This window comes from Rosa chinensis, chromosome 1 (genome assembly GCF_002994745.2).
Source record: "Rosa chinensis cultivar Old Blush chromosome 1, RchiOBHm-V2, whole genome shotgun sequence".
Classification (NCBI taxonomy): domain Eukaryota; kingdom Viridiplantae; phylum Streptophyta; class Magnoliopsida; order Rosales; family Rosaceae; genus Rosa; species Rosa chinensis.
Window position 1 is genome coordinate 5,043,291 of NC_037088.1, and position 16,960 is coordinate 5,060,250.

A 16,960-nucleotide genomic window follows, 5' to 3' on the forward strand; every position below is an offset into this window, starting at 1 on the left:
CAAATGCTTAATTGCATCTCTATTTGTTGCTTTTCGTACTGTTTTTGATATTTCTCAATTCGATATAGCTTCTACATCTATCGGTTGTAATATTTTATTTAATAAAGACTTGTCAGTTGTTTTAAAATATATATATATATATATATATATAAATGAGAAAAATTATTAATTATAGATATATACCCTACATGGAAGGTTTTTTTTTTAATAAATGATAATTGAAAATATTAGATATAAACCTAATTTTCTAAAGAGATATTGGGAAAAACCCGCACATATTTTTCTATTAATCTACACCCAATCCACATAGGCAACTTTCCTTGTAGAGTGTTGATCATGTATAATCAATATTTTTTTGTGTTTTTTAATGCCCGATTTACCCTTGGACAACTTTTTTTTTTTTTAGAGGTTGGGCAACCTTTTTTGTAGAGTGTTGATGTATAATTATAGCATATGACATTATGGTTTAAATTGTGCATGTTTTGATTTCAAATTTTCATTGATGATATATATATATATATAACATCACGATTTCAAGTAATACAGATACTAGTTCAGTTCTATAGATCATAAGAAAGATGTTCAAATTTGTTGTTGTGAACTTGTGTATCACCTATCACCTATGCATTCGTGACCATATTTTCTTTCTAATCTTTGGCTTTCGAAATTATGGTATCTACTTGTCACGCCCTGATTTTTAAACACAAATAAAAATCTATATATAACTCCATAATTATATGTGCATGATAGTTCAGCCATCAATACAGAATACCTGGAAAACTTTTTTCTTTTAAACCACGTACAACTGATGCCCTGAACCCACTACGTCAATATATACTCGCTCCACAGAGTCATATATTACATGAATTTATAAATTAAATTGCCACAACAAGATAAACGTAAATGCTCCTCAGAGCCTACTGCATAGCGGAAGTCATAACAATGGCAAAGCCAACAAAATTTACTTCCTACTCGTTCTGCTGCCAACAAACTACCTCAGCTTCAGCCACGATTGTCCTGACCTGTAGGATTAACCCCTACACCATTGAATAGTGCACTGGGTTGCCACACAACAAATCCGGTAAGCTTATGAATGCTTGTATGAGTAAACTCAAAACCACAAAGCAGAAACACATTCTTAAGTCACCTCAACCTAAACAATGAAAGCACATAACTCACAACTATAACCATCTGTTTCATACCTTCCATAACATGCTTACGTAGGTCAACTAGTGACTAAAATCTCCTCAAGTAATGTTTGGAAATCCTTTGACTCACAATGGCGAGTCACAAAGATCACACTCATTTCCTTCCCACTGGAAGCCTTTGTCATCAACATGACAACAAGGTGAAAACAATGAATCACCTTCTTATCCTCGCACAGAGCACAATCGTCAACACTTTGGCCTTTAAGATCAATCAAACCATCAAAATTAAGAAAAAAACAAGCAAAACAATTCCTAGTAACCCCTGCGTACAGTTTTAGTTCAGGAGGTCACATTAAGACAAGTAATTCAAGTCATAGTAATCATCATAACCCCACACTTTGACATCCATAAGTAGCTTCGACCATCACAGCAGTCCTCTCGATCTTTGTTAACTTAATAACAATTCAACTCCGCTATCGAGTAGTCATCACACTGATCATCACACAGATTTCACCGGTCATCACACAAATAGCCATCATCCTACTGATCATCACACAGATTTTGCAGATCATCACAAAGATTCATCACACTAATGTCATCGATTCATTACACATATTCCTACACAAGCTTTACATGACAATTATCACAAAGATTCATCACACTGATGTCATCGATTCATCACACAGATATTCCTACACAAGCCATCATCTCTTAAATCTCAACTAAGACGGTCATACTGGACTCATGGTAGCTCAACACATGAAATTCTACAATCATAACTCAATACACAATTTCACCATTCTCGAGCAATAATGAACTCATTTCAATTATTGTTCACATCACAACGAAGCCACCAATACATATATATTTCACGTAAATATACATATATATATATATATATATATACACACGTAGTCATCCACTTAGGAATGTCACTAATACCAACTATAGTCATAGTTAACCTAATAACACCAAGACAATATGATAATTATGCTCATAACAAATATCGTGAGATTTACTCACCTCTGAATCATGCTGCATCTTCACACACTAACCAAACAAGCACAAATCGCTGCAATCCGTTCAACACAAGTCTAACAAGCACCTAGACACATAGGGTCTCACTTCAGTGCAAGAATCACAAAGTGATTAAAGTTCGAAACTCCTAATCGAACAACAACCCTGAAAGTAACGCCAATCGAGATGAACCCTTATCCGAGACCACCCAATGTCTCTGGAATGTGTCTACAATCGATATGTTAAAACCATAAGTCAATCGAATGCTCAAATCCTCATGGATCGAATAATCAAACGGTCTAAAACAGTAAAAATCATACACTACTAAAAAGAATTGCTTTTGCGACGCCTATTTTATGATGGCAAATTGGGCTTTTGCGACGGAAAAAACTTTTCGCGATGGAAAATTGAGACTTTTGCGACGGAAATGTTGGCGTTGCAATAGGTGGCGTCACAAAATCCATTTGCGACGGTAAATTTCCGTTGCAAAAAGTATTTGCGACGGAAAACTGCTGCCGTCGCAATGGCTAAACTATTTGCGACGGGTACTTTGCCGTCGCAAAAAGATTTGTCATTTAAAAAAAAAAAAAAAAAAAAAAATGGGGTGAATTCGTTGCGACGGATACTTTGCCGTCGCAAAAGAATATTCCATTTATAAAAAAAAAAAAAAAAAGGTGTGGATTGCACACCAAAGCTAGTATAACCCACCAAATATCATAAATGGAAAAATATTATGAAATTCATCATCTATAACCAACCAACAATCACAATTCTAAGACCAGCCAAAGATTGTTTAAAAACAAAGATGAGCCATGCCAACACTACAACACCTTCATTAGAAGTAAAAAAAATGGCCAGATTATCAACCACAGCTGCTACTAAGCATACTTTCAAATTTATATTAGAATCCACGCCAAAACACTTCTAGCTGGAGCAACCCCATTCTTATCGAGTACCTGTAAGGATGAGAATTTTGATCAGTTAGCTAAAATAAACTAGTGGATCATGAACAATCTATTCTCGATCAGCTGATATCATTGAAAGAATCATGAATTATATAATTCTGCACTTTTGAGAGAGCAAAGTACTTGTATATCTGAGATTCTGAAACCACTGATTCTTATCTGCAGTTTGCATTAAACCCCAGTCCTATAATTTCAACTTAGAAAGAAAAACTTAAGCTCATCTATATACCAGTAATATGTTCATCAATTTCCAAAATTTCAATCAAGGCTCATGTATACATATACGACTTGAGTATTTGTTCATCATCCAAAAAGGACTTATTTGTAAGAATTTTCCTCTATTCATTTTGAATTCGTAAGTAATCATATATGGAACAACATAGCTAGATACACTAACAGATAAATGAATCTCCTAAGTATGAAAACATCTATACAGATAATGTCAGTAATTTCCATGTTCTAGGCTTCTAGCAATATCCCAAAGTAATTTTCACAAAACACCTAATCAACTACAAAATACCTTATTTAACACTTGGCAGTGTTTCAGGACTTCTATTTGTGGCTCGACCAAATCAAAAACCATTTGAATACACAATGTACTTAGCAGGTTCCAAATTCTCTGCCCCAACTTCTTCTTAGTCACTGTACTGCAGCAAAAATGGGCTCAAAGAATAAAGTGAATTAGTACCAAATAATACAATCAAGCATGACATTAAATCAAGAAGGGGGGAGCTTAATATGTTGCCTGCAAGAACACACAACAAGGGAGAAACTCATTTTTTCCTTGCTAGGATGCTGCAGACAATTGCTTCACGGCAATTACTCTTCCATCATTAAGAGTACCCTATGAACAAAGAATAAGAATAATAGTTTAATCTGTAAAATTGATATACTCATTACCAGATATACGATTAGTAAAAATGGGACCTTGGCAACCAGATATACCTTCATTTTTACTGGTGTTAATCCTTTTTTCTTCTTTGAAAAATACAGAAAATCAACAACAATAGAATCAAAAGTACTCCACCACCAACAACAATCCCCACAATCAGCCCCGTCCTATTCTTCCTGCTAGTTGGATGGTTCAGAACGATAGTAGGTGGGAAATCTGCAAGTACAAAAAAAATAGAAGCCCTTACAGAATATAATTCCATAAAAATTCCATTAAAGTGATTTCGTTACATGATTTTGATAAATGAATGACATGAGTATTTGAATAATAGAACTACTAAAAGCAACATGATGTTTCACTGAATTGATAAACATATTGAAGAGATTCATCTAACCGCATCTAGTCTCGACCAAAATTCAACTATAATCAGTAAATAGTCAAAATTTGACTCACAATTCTGCAGATGTTAGGCTCCAAAATTGCGGCAAATCCTTGCAAGCTAACCAGCTTCAGGGATTCCACAATCACACTGCATAAAATGAAGCATGTATATAAACAATAGACACAAACATCCGACACTAAGACAAATCTCAGTTATCACATATAAATGCATAAGTAACTAGCCAAAATAACATTTTAACTACTCTGATTAAAATTTAACTAAAAATAAATGATGCGCAACTTTAGGACTGTGCATCAACGTGGTAAAACATCAAGTAACAAATAGTGATTACTGATTATTTCCTTATACAAAGATAAAACCTTTGCTTCCATTTATTTTCTCTGGTAACCCAGGTCAGTATTTAGAAGCAACATGTAATTGTTTAAAACAAAACTGTATGGAACTGAACCAACACAAAATTTAATACCAACTATCTATTCAACATAATGCATCCACTCACTAGGACTACTCTTTCCAGGGGGCCGATATTTTTGTTGATTGGCAGAGCTCTTCAAGTATTTATCATTCTTTTTAGCATCGTATTAAAGGTTAAAAAGAATAATTAGTAAGAACAAAAGCAAATATAAGACCAGCATGATTGGCATGGTCACTAGAAAATGAATCAGAAAAATGCATTTCTCACCTGGTTAGCCATATCCAATTTGCGCTGCACACCTGAAATATTTATATCACATAAGACTCCATTAAAAAATTATACAAGTTCAACAGGCAAAATGATGAAAAGATCCGCAGTACTTCACTTCAAATGAGAATTTTATTCTTGGAAAACACAGAAAATTTAAAGAAGTTCCAATCTAATTTTTGCCGTCAATGCAAAATTGTTTTCTGAACCAGCCATGATAGCTACTAAAACGTAGGGATCCGACCACCTACTGATGAACTACATCGACAGTTGCATACCTTTAAAAGGAATATACAAATTTCATACAATTAAGCACTGTTACGGATATATATTCTGCCCCACTCCCGTTATAGTCCCTACTACTACCTAGGGGTCCCACCGCCTAACTGGTTTACTCCATCTATGGTAAGCAATACCTTTAAAAGTTTAAATATACAAATTTCATCACAATTAACCACAGTTGCGAATATATATGTTTTGCCAGACTCTCCCATCATCGCACCTTGGCAAAAGACAAATGAAGACTCGAAAGGTAGCCAAGACAAAACAATCTGATAAAGATAGTTGTCCACAAAATAAGTTCAGCTAACTTTGTAATTCAAAATTACCTGTGCCTATAGAAGCATGCAACTTTGGAGAAGGAAAACTGCTAGTGAGCTTTGCACTGGATAAAGTCCTAGAGACCTTTCTAGCAGATTGCTGCTCCAACGCTCCCCTTGTTCCAGCTGATTAACAACGCAAAAAAAGAAGAAGTTAAAATTGACTATTTATATGGAACTGCCAGCCAATTAACATAGCATTTATCAGATTAGACAACAAACCAAATGGTGGTGTCCTAGCAGTCGTTAGTTTGGGACGAAGGGATGGTGGAACATAATAGCAACTCTGCCACATGAAAAGAAGTGCATGTCAGAGTATGGAAACATTTATAAAATAATAATTCATTATTCTCAATGTGCACTAACAAAACAGTAACTGGAAGAAAGGGTGCCTGTTGGCCTCTTAGAAGGGTCCCAAGAACAAAGTGACTACATATTTAGAAGATATAGCACAGGGGAATGGAAGTTCAAGATATAGCGAATAAACATCACTTCTTCTTAAAAAGTTATGTGAGATCATCCCAGCAAACTAAACCAAAATTTGAAAAAGACGAAGATCTGTTTAATACTCTGCTCAATAAAAGTAACCGAGAACCTTGCCACCAACATTCTTTCTCCTAGCTTCCTCGTGATCCATGATTCCAGCAGATGTTGTCAACACAATGTATCCAAACTGCAAATGTATACTCCATTTATAAGCAAAAACTCAAAATGGTATATTGCAACAACCAAGGCAAATGAAATTGTATCAACTGGGCAAACCATATTTAACATATACAACACTATGGTAACCTAACATCTAATACAGTGATGAGCTAACAAGGGCAAACCTGTCTTGACGGAAGAAGTCTAGCCGTCCAGCCTTCAATCTCCTTGACACCAACATTAAAGCGATGACTGATAACCCCACACTTGTTCAGCCTCCCATTGAGTTCAACCACAATCTTTCCAGATCTGTGGTCATCAACATACTCAAACTCTCCAATATAACTTGCAGAATTTCAGACCTAATAATCATACAACCAAACAATTCCAAACCCATTAATCACATAATAGCTAGCTTCAGAACCCATAATCAGATAAGTAGCTAATCTCAGACCCAGTAAATCATCTAACCAAACAATTTCAGACCCAGTAATCAGATAACTAAGCAATTCCAGACCCAATAATCACATAGTTCGATCAGCACAACACACAACTCCAAAAGTACACATGATATAAAGATTCAAGCTTTATTTTTCAAAATACAAAAAGGAGTGAAGAAATTACGAACCGTGCTTCTGCATAACGATAAGGAACTTGATGATGACCTTGGACGAAGGCCTGATCATGACCTGTCTCTTGCCCCTCTTCTCTGCGTTGTACATGCTCTTCAGAGCATCGTTCAAAACGCTGACTCTCACCATTTTTCCGCTTCTTTTAGATCTGAAAGCACAAGAGAATCAAATTCAGAGTCAGAAATCGTGATGGGTCAGCTGTTATTAATCGATTCGTGCATTTTGTGGAGATGGGTGGAAAACAAAATCCAAACACTCAGAAAAGTATCCATCAGATTAATCTACAAACCATCAATCATAATGTAAACTTTATGATCAAAATTGCAAATCTGACGTCAAATCAAAGAATCAAAATCTCAAATTTTAATCAAATCTGGGAGATGAGATTTGAAAACCAAATTTTAATCAAATCTGGGAGATGAGATTTAGCCGAAAGGAGAAAGAGAGACAACAGAGAGATGGAGAAAGACAGAGTGAAAAAAAAAAAGGATAAATTAGAGCAAACCTAATGAGCGCCAGATTCGGTTCAGGCCGGCCTTGGAGGACCTGGCCGAGGGTGCATTCGGTTCGGGATTCATGCAGTGCTGATCGATGAAGAAGACCGGGTAGAGGAAATTGGAGGCCATGGAGGTGTGCTCGAGAGCAGGGTTGTCGTGGATCCTCAGGCTCTTGGAACCTGAGTTTGGACGAAGACAGAAACCCAAGTTCTGAAGAGAGAGAGAGAGAGAGAGAGAGAGAGAGAGAGAGAGCGCTTGGGTTAATTAGGGCTACAGATCTATCGAGATGTTAGCGGGGAAATAGAAAAAAGTTATGCGACGGCAAGAGGAAAAGGCGTAGCAATTGATTATAAAGCTACTACGGCAAAGATTTTCCGTCGCAAATGATAAGACTTAATTGCGACGGAACATTTTCCGTAGCAATAGAGTCTCAATTGCTACGGAAATCAATGCCGTCGCAAATTTCCGAAGCGAATGCAATTGTTTTTAGTAGTGATAACATATTCATACGATCTCCAAAAATTGCATATTATATATCGAAACTCTCGTATCGACGAGTAGATGATATATAAAACTAGAAACCATCCCTTAAAGGGCTAGAACGTAGCCAAAGCGGTACCACAGGTGGTGGCACAACCACCACTGGCCAAAACTCAAAACCATCATAATGCAATCGTCCAAAATGTCAAGAACACCAAATAGAACAACTTTAATACATGAGGTTCAAGCCAACTCTGCCTAGATTAGCTTATGTCAAGTCTGCAAGCCGATGATCACTATTCACCTCGAGTTGAATCACTACTCACGTAAATAGCTCCAAACAACCACTAAGGATCGACAAAGGAGGCTGCTATGAACTCAGGAAGCCGAGTTTGAGCCGCTGTCGTCGCCAGAACTGAGAATTCCGACTGGGTCCGAATACCTCAAACTTTGCCACCTTGTAGCGCCATCATGGAGGAGAATCGCTGGTATAGGCTACAACAGGGAAGAGCAGAACAAGAAGGCGAGTCGGTCTAGGCTTGTTTCACCGGTAGAGGTCGCCAGAGTAGGAAACTGCGGCCGGGTAGGATACATGGGTTCGGGTCGAGTCGACTACGTTTCAAGAGAGAGAACGGAGAGTTTGGAGTTTCCAAAAAAGGAAATCTTCCAAAAATATAAATAGTAATTTCTGAAAACGAAAACCCTTATTTATAGAATTTTCTAAATTTTTAATTGTTCATAACTTCTTCATGCGAACTCCGATTCTCGTGTTCTACATGTCTAAGAACTCGTATCGACGTACTCTACGACTTTTGTGAAGAAAGTTTTCATAGAAACTCAACGAATAAAAAGTCAACCCTCGCCCCCCCCCCCCCCCCCTAAAACCATACCTTTTCGAATAACAATTCGTCCGAAACACTTCTGCTCCATCCATGAGCCACGAAATCGTCCGATAACCACTAATTAAATTCTGGAAAATCCTTAGAAAATAATAATGAATTTCTGGGGTACTACACTACCCATAAGGTATGTTATTCATGAGATTTAGTTTTCAAATCTTTTCATTTGTCATCATTGTACCCTAAATTTTCTTATGGTAAAGTATCGTGTTCTAGGTATATTGTCATACCTGGAACATACTTTTCTTTTCTTTGAACTTTTCCTTTTGCATATTGTCATATTAATTTGATGATTATTGTTCATTCTCAATTGTTACCTAATAGATAGGAATATGCATGTAGAGAGATAACCTATTAGTTAGGTTAAAAACTTAAACCTCTACCACCTCTACCACCTCTACCTTTTAAGTCAGGTTGCAAGTAAATGGATGGAAGATAGAAATAGAAAACACAAAATCTCAAAATCTATTAGCTAGGTTAAAAAAAAACTATTAGATAGCTAGGTTAAAAACTTAACGAAAATGCTTGAGACACCAAAAAATGATACCAAATATCAATACCAAATGACATGACAAGTGCCACATAATCATTTTAGATGTAATAATTTCCAGTAAAATATGTTTCTCTCTTGTAATTTTATCATTATCAAAAAAATATTAATATATATTCTAATAGAAATTAATAATTTCAACCGCAGCAAAAGAATTGACCCCTAGCCTCTCTCCGGTCATGTTCTTTGAAGCTACTTCCATGGCTCTACCATGGATGTGCGTATCTTTATTAACCAAAAAAAAAAATGTAGATCTAGATTACACCACATATCATATGTATGTGTGTGTGTGTGTGTGTGTGTGTGTGTGTATTCATGAAACAACTGCTATACTCTCTAAGTTTCAATGGAAGTTATGATTTGAAGGACAATCCCAAATCATCTACCGTACTTATATATATCTTCCTCCTTACCAACCACAACAACACATATGATGATGAAAGAAGATAGATGGAAACTCATATAGTCAGCTAATAGCAAGAATACAATTCCAGCAACCTGAAACTATCCTTCCCAAGTTATGTGGATCAAGTTTTAAGGGTTTCTTCTTATTATTATTATTGTTGTTAATATTATGAAAAAAATATTAATAAGTTAATGTTAAAGAATTTAATATCTTATGAGAGAGACATGCATGTTGGAAAATTAAATTTCACAAAATCAATGATGTGGCATGTGCCACATCATTTGGGATCAAATTTTGGTACAAAAATTTGGGATCTCTAGCATCACTCAAAACTTAAACATCTACCCTTAAGTCAAGTTGCAAGTAAATAGATGGAAAACATAAATAGAAAACACAAAATCTGCCTTTATAATAGAAAGTTTAAATTCCACATTCATTTAAATCTATAAAATTTTTGAATTCAAAAAACATAAATATGTAAGAAAAGATCCATAATTCTAGCAATAATGATCAGTAGAAGGAAAATTGCTAGAATAATGGGACCAGTAAAAAATCTATAATTAAGGTATTTAAAGAGAACGTTAATTTTACTAATTGATTAATATTTATCAGATTTAAATAGTGGCAATATGTGTCATTTTTAGGAAAAAAAAAAGATAATATTTTATCCTAGTTGGCAATAATTGGGTGTAGATTGAAAAAAAATAATAGGTGGGTTTTTTCCATTAACTTTTCTAGAAATTGGGTTTATAATGAATTTCCCCATGATAATTTCATTGATAAAACTCATGCCAAGAAGGCCATTACATACCCTCCTGCTGCCTCGCAATGGATAGAACATTCATGGTGACGAACATAGTGGTACATAATGATAGACTAACTATATTCGAACTAATCGCTCAATTAGTTAAAGCAAGCCTATAACTATGAGATAATCTAATACATAGTTTATAGGCATAGAAACATAAAAGAAACTACATATTCTCCTTGCCCTTCCAGTTAGGGCTAAGAGGTTTTCCTAAGTACAACATGCTCAGGACTTCATCAGTAGGTACCTTTTTGGATTTAGGCAAACTTGACTACACTCGAAGGCTACCGTGCAATTGTTGCAAGTGCCAACGCGCTGCCTCTAGACCATAGAGTTGACTCCTAGTAGCACTGCCCAACCAGCGACACCAATCACCAAATTTGATCAGAATCAGATTGACGAGGGGAGCATCATTTGGGGGATGATCGTTCTTGATCCATCCATGGTGCACCTTCAGCAGTACCAAGTACACAAAATTCAAACCAAAACATCATGCCGGAGTGATCGAAGGCTTGGAAATAGTATTTTAGGAGTACAAGACGTTGTCTTGCTCCATGGAGGATATGCTATTGATGATGGAGAACCAAAGAAAGGAATTGAAGCGATGGTCAAAGATGAACATCACGATGGAGGAGATGGACAGAGGTTGAAGCCGTCACCTGCCACCTCTTGGAGGAAAAAGAGGTTGACGGCTAGGAAACCCTAGCAAACGCATCCATTTTTCCTTTACATGGAAGGTTTGCTTATGTAGAGTAGGTGTAAATTAAAAGAAAAATATCTATGAGTTTTTCCGAATGAAAGCTTATATTTTTGGGTTTATATCTAATTTTCTTTTCTTCTTTTTTGGAGCTTCACTCAATGCCTAAATTTTACCAAAAAAAACTCCCATTCACGCTACCAACAAATTAGAATTCTCATTCACCCCCATTTAAAGACAAAATGTCAATTTTGGACTTTAATGAATTAAGAAATGACTATTCTCTCTCAAATCCCCTCCGTCCCACTGACTTCAACTTCTACCGGCGATATCAACCTTTGACCTCCATAGTGACAACGAAAAACCCGCATCCGAAGATCTCTCTCTCTCTCTCTCTCTCTCTCTCTCTCTCTATATATATATATATATATATATATATATATATCTGTGTGTGTGTGTGTGATAATGGAAGAGAGGGCAAAATAGTCTCACAAATGAATAAAACACAAAAAAATATGAACTTAATAGGGAAAAAAATGTGAAATCTTATGGGTAAGGGTGCAAGCTTATAATTTGTTGCGGTAAGTGTAGCTCAAATTTGAGTAAATAAATATTTTTCCTATATTTTTTTTCTAGCAAGTGTATTTCCGATGCTTTCTATGTCGACGACTAGTCAACACTTTGGCTGGGACGAATTCATTTGTCATATATAAATTTTTTATTATTATTATTTTTTGGTCGAAGCCATATATAAAATATTAAAATAAGAATCTAAAGTCAAAGAAAATCTACATATGACTTGCAACCAAGGATTCAAATTTCAGTTTCAGTTTCAATTTCGGTACTTCAAATTTAAGGAAATTATGGAGAAAGTTTCAATTTCGGTGGAAATTTCTGTTAAAAATAAAGAAATCACATTAATTACATTTATAAAATGATATTTTTGAATGATACTTTTACATAGACTAAACTAACCTATAATAAACCTATTTACAAAGTAACCTCTCTAAAATTATACATTATAATAGAATATTAGAATTGTGATATTTAATAGGGAAAATTTTACAAACAGTACACCAAGTAAAGGCCACTAATAATTTCAATACATAAAGTTCCAAACTGAACATTTTGGTACATGGACTTTTGAGTCCGACCCACTATGTAGACACGACGTCAATGACGCTGTTAAATATTACCTTGCAGAAAAGGGTAATTTGGTACTCTTACACTCTAATTCATTTTTTTGGTAAAAAAGAAAAAGGAAAAAAAAAGGAAAAAAAGAACAGAAGAAAGAGAACTGAGGGCATAATAGACATTTTGGTGTTAAATTAACAGTGTCAATGACGTCGTGTACTGATAGTGGGTCGAGTTTCAGATTTCGTGTACCGAAATGATTGGTTTGGAACTTTATGTATAAGAATTATTAGTGGTCTTTACTTGGTGTACTGTTTGTGAAATTTTCCCTATTTAATATAGCAAACTACATATATCCCCTTGATAGGATTTCAAAACACAAAAAACTCCACAACATTTGGTTTTGAACATTTAAGGACAAAAGTTTATACTTAAAGACAATGTGCTCTCCACTTGCCACATGTCATGAGTTAATTTACTTTTTTTACCCTTAACTACTTATTTTGACTTGTAATCCCTTTATAAATATTAAATCTTGCAAATAAGGACAATTTACTATCCACTTGCCACATGTAATGAGTTAATTTATTTTTTTCCTTTAACTACTCATTTTGACTTCTAATCCCTTTATATTACTTTTTTTTTTCCGAGAATAATCCCTTTATGTTACTTTTTTTCCCCCTTAACTACTCCTTTTGATTTCTAATTCCTTTATATTACTTTTTTTCTTTTTCTGAGAATAATCCCTTTATGTTACTTTTTTTTTTAGAATAATCTGTTTATATTACTTTTTTTTTTTGAGAATAATCCATTTATGTTACTTCTCAAAAGCAAAAAAATAAATAAATATCTTTCTTCTACACGTTGCTAAGAGAAAGAATCTTAGACCTCACTCTCCTACTAATCTCATCTCATCGCCTAATCCTACTATTGCACTCGTCCAATCCTGCTACTGCACTCGCTGCACTCATACTCATCAAGTTCTGCTACTGCACTTATACTCGTGTCCAGTTCTGCTACTCATGTTCTGCTATTGCACTCATACTCGTCCAGTTCTGCTACTGCACTTATACTAGTATTCTGCTACTGCACTCGTCATCGCCTAATCCTGCTACTGCACCCGTCCAATTTGCTACTGCACTCGCTGCACTCATACTCGTCTAGTTCTGCTACTACACTTATACTCGTATTCTGCTACTGCTCTTGTACTCATGTTCTGCTATTGCACTCGTCATCACCTAATCCTGTTACTGCACCCGTCTGATCTCGCTACTGCACTCGCTGCACTCATACTCGTCCAGTTATGCTACTGCACTTGTACTCTTGTCCTGCTACTGCACTCGTCATTGTTTAATCCTGCTACTGCACTCGCTGCACTCATACTCGTCTAGTTTTGCTACTGCTCTTGTACTCTTGTCCTGCTACTGCACTCGTCATCGCTTAATCCTGCTACTACACTCGTCCAATCCTGCTACTGCACTCGCTGCACTCATACTCGTCCAGTTCTGCTACTGAACTTTTTCCTATGTGTCGGTGCTGCACTTTTTCCTATGTGCCGGTGGTTTTGTTCAATTATTTCTTGTGTCATCACCCTTTTGCACCTCCACACATTAGCCAATTTGAACCATAAACAATGAATATCATATCATTAACATAAACCATAAACTATAAAATAGTAGACCAATTCAATTTGAACATAAGCAGATCATATTATTGACAGTAGCCGATCATATCAAAGTAAATCACAGAACCTTAGTGATACTAAATTCATGAATCTGCTCCTCATGTATATCAAAGTAAACTACAGAACCTTTATTACGCCTCGAATCAAATTTTTCATGTTTAGTTGTTATTAAACGAGGAATGACGATTTTCTATACAATTTATTTAAGTTTCGATATTTTAGGGGGCCCTAAAAGTTGACTTTTTGACCGGGTCAAAATTTGAAAAGTTTTTCTTCATGAAAGTCGTAAAGGACGTTAAACCAAGTGTGTGCATATTTGGTTCGTAAAAATCGGAGTTCGTATGCAAAAGTTATAAGCGAAATACGAAAGTTACTGTTCATGATAATTAGAAAAGTTACTGTGGGTAGGTCAGAAACCTACCCAGCCACTTTTCTCCCTCTTCTTCCTCGATCTCTCTCTCTTCCTCTCTCTCCCCCACGTCGGCCATCTCCAGTTTTTCCTTGATTTCTCCGGCATCCTGCAACCATACGGCGTGCTACCACCCATAAAAGAACCGTCTCTTTCTCCTCTACATGTTGGTACCCGTGGGTCACGGCGATTTGGCCAGAAAACCATCAATTTTGCCCAAAACCGTCACTATAGCAGTTGTGTTCTCCGGTGAAATTCTCCATTTTCCGGCCACTTCCGGAAGTGAAACCGGTCTTATTAGGAGCGCCTCAAGTCATTGATCATCTTCCCTCAAAGCTTCTAGCTGAAATTCTCAATGTGGAAGGAGAATTTGAAGGATTTCCAAATCGGTGAGTTTGGAAATTGATGAAACTTGGGTTTGGGTATTGGACAGCGGCAGTGCCATAAATTATGATGAAACTCGAGTACTATTTTAGTCATTTGCCATTAAAATTGGGAATCAGGCTTGATTCATTTGGTTTTTAGGCCTGGGCTCATGTCCTTATTTGTATAAATATTTTTGCAAGTAGGTTTTCTATGTTTACATCTTTGGTCATGTGCTACTATGTAATTTTCTATATTTAATATGGACGAGTTATTAACCAGTACTGTAGTAGGTTGCTAAACCAGTGTTTTTTTTTTGTTTTTTTTTTATCTATGTGTAATTATAAATGTGTTGTATATTGATAATGTGAATGTGATTTACTTTTTATTATTATTATTTTTTTTATGGCTGACCCAGTGGGAGGTTTGGTCATCACCTATTTTTCACTAATAATTAGAAAATTACAATGGGATTTGGGGGGGGGGGGATGGGAGGACGTAATACCAAAACCCCGTGAATAAAAATGAACAAGTACAATAAAAGGAATATAAAAGCTACTACGATGTGGTTCGATCTAGCTGGTTGAATTGCTTCCATTTAGTATCATACAATATTGCTCCTAAATACATGAATTTTGAAAATGATTTTGGTACTTCATCACATGGGTATTGTATGTGTGTTGATCTCTTCCCAAATGCAATCCATATATCGGATATTGTGGAATTACCCAATATGGTGTTTCATTGTATGAAACATATGATATTTAAGACGAAGCAAAAAGGGAATCATGTTGTGGTTGGAGCACACAACTTTGTAGCAAATAAAAGAAAAAAAGTTTTTTGTTGTATTCGACTTGATTGCAAAAAACAAAACAAAAAACAAAAAATCAAAATTTTATATTTTCTCTATGAAAGTACGAAGTAAAAAAATTCATTATTGGTGACATACAATTTTTACAGAAATTTCGATGTGAATTTTTAAATATATTTTGTGTGTGTAGATACTTCGGAAATTAAGAATTTCGTGGAAATGTACGGAAAATTTTGAAAAATTTCGGAAAACTCCTGACGGAAATGATATAACATATGAATTTGGTTTCGGTACTTCAAAATTACGAAAATTTCAACTAAAATTTCAGTAGTTTTGGAGAAATTTGAAACTTTGCTTGCAACCCACGTAAGGTTTTAGTCCATCTCACTAACAAAATGGATTGTCATTTATTGCCCAAAAAAAAAAATTAGTCATTTTCAAACCCAAAAACTTGACTATGTCTCCAATCATAAAAACTTAATTTCTCCGAGAATACATTAATTTCCAAGATCTATAAGGTTCATGACAAACATGTTTGCAGCTCTTACGAATCAAATGCAACTATTCTACTCGAGGAACCAGTCTCGAAGCTTCAAAAAAACTGTCATGCTCAAGGAACCAAGTCCGACGAATCAAACACAGCTGTCTTACTCAAGGAACCAGTCTTGACAACATTATTCAATATGAACTAAGGAAGCATCTCCTTTAGTAGTCAATATTTACTAGTCAATTGCTAATACGTACCCATGTCATAAGATGCCTTCCCTGCTGCATTCATTAGTCTCTGAAGCTCGACCACATGACCAAAAGAAAACTTGTTCCACGCGGTACGTACTTCTCCAGTTACCTAGACGTTGACATATACGACACATCCATTGCCCCGCTCAAGACGCTGCACTCTTCCGTCTCAATCTACAAGCAGGAATCAGCTAGCTCTACTTGCAGATACTATGGTCCCATACCATTCACACCGGAAACCAGATCCACACACTAGCTAGCCTCGCGACATGTATTGAATTGAGTTGAATTGAAAGAAACAAAGAGATAGAACTATTTTACTTCTTCTTCTTCTTTTTTGTTTTCTTGTTTTGTTTACTTTTGAACGTAACCCCTCAACTTCTTAATGTACTCCGTTCCCTTCTATTTCGTTACTATTATCCATCTTACTATTACTATTATGGATAGGAGTTAGGAAGCTGGTCCAAATAAAGTGAGGCCACAAGGAATATATGATTATAT

General features: G+C 35.6%; 2 protein-coding genes across 2 annotated transcripts; both read right to left on the reverse strand.

Moving 5' to 3' along the window:
* Positions 1-4,898: 4,898 nt before the first annotated feature.
* LOC112198875 (cyclin-dependent kinase F-4-like) lies at positions 4,899-6,088 on the reverse strand. Its single transcript, XM_040518626.1, has 4 exons — positions 5,929-6,088; positions 5,716-5,832; positions 5,108-5,139; positions 4,899-5,003 (listed from the first exon to the last, which is right to left on the reverse strand). Exons 1-4 carry the CDS (start codon positions 5,999-6,001, stop codon positions 4,899-4,901), a joined length of 327 nt encoding a protein of 108 aa, XP_040374560.1. The 5' UTR covers positions 6,002-6,088.
* A 131-nt stretch (positions 6,089-6,219) lies between these two features.
* LOC112192116 (40S ribosomal protein S15a-1) lies at positions 6,220-7,206 on the reverse strand. The gene is made up of 3 exons (XM_024331688.2): positions 6,979-7,206; positions 6,537-6,696; positions 6,220-6,379 (listed from the first exon to the last, which is right to left on the reverse strand). Exons 1-3 carry the CDS (start codon positions 7,110-7,112, stop codon positions 6,281-6,283), a joined length of 393 nt encoding a protein of 130 aa, XP_024187456.1. The 5' UTR covers positions 7,113-7,206; the 3' UTR covers positions 6,220-6,280.
* Between the last annotated feature and the right edge of the window lie 9,754 nt (positions 7,207-16,960).

Coding starts and splice junctions, on each gene's coding strand:
- LOC112198875 (XM_040518626.1), bottom strand. CDS start 6,001: ATGTGGCAGAGTTGCTATTATGTTCCACCATCCCTTCGTCCCAAACTA. Junction 5,140..5,715: donor GCATGCTTCTATAGGCACAG/GTAATTTTGAAT, acceptor TAAATATTTCAG/GTGTGCAGCGCAAATTGGAT. Junction 5,004..5,107: donor AATTGGATATGGCTAACCAG/GTGAGAAATGCA, acceptor AACCTTTAATAC/GATGCTAAAAAGAATGATAA.
- LOC112192116 (XM_024331688.2), bottom strand. CDS start 7,112: ATGGTGAGAGTCAGCGTTTTGAACGATGCTCTGAAGAGCATGTACAAC. Junction 6,697..6,978: donor ATCGTTATGCAGAAGCACGG/TTCGTAATTTCT, acceptor AAATTCTGCAAG/TTATATTGGAGAGTTTGAGT. Junction 6,380..6,536: donor GACTTCTTCCGTCAAGACAG/GTTTGCCCTTGT, acceptor ATACATTTGCAG/TTTGGATACATTGTGTTGAC.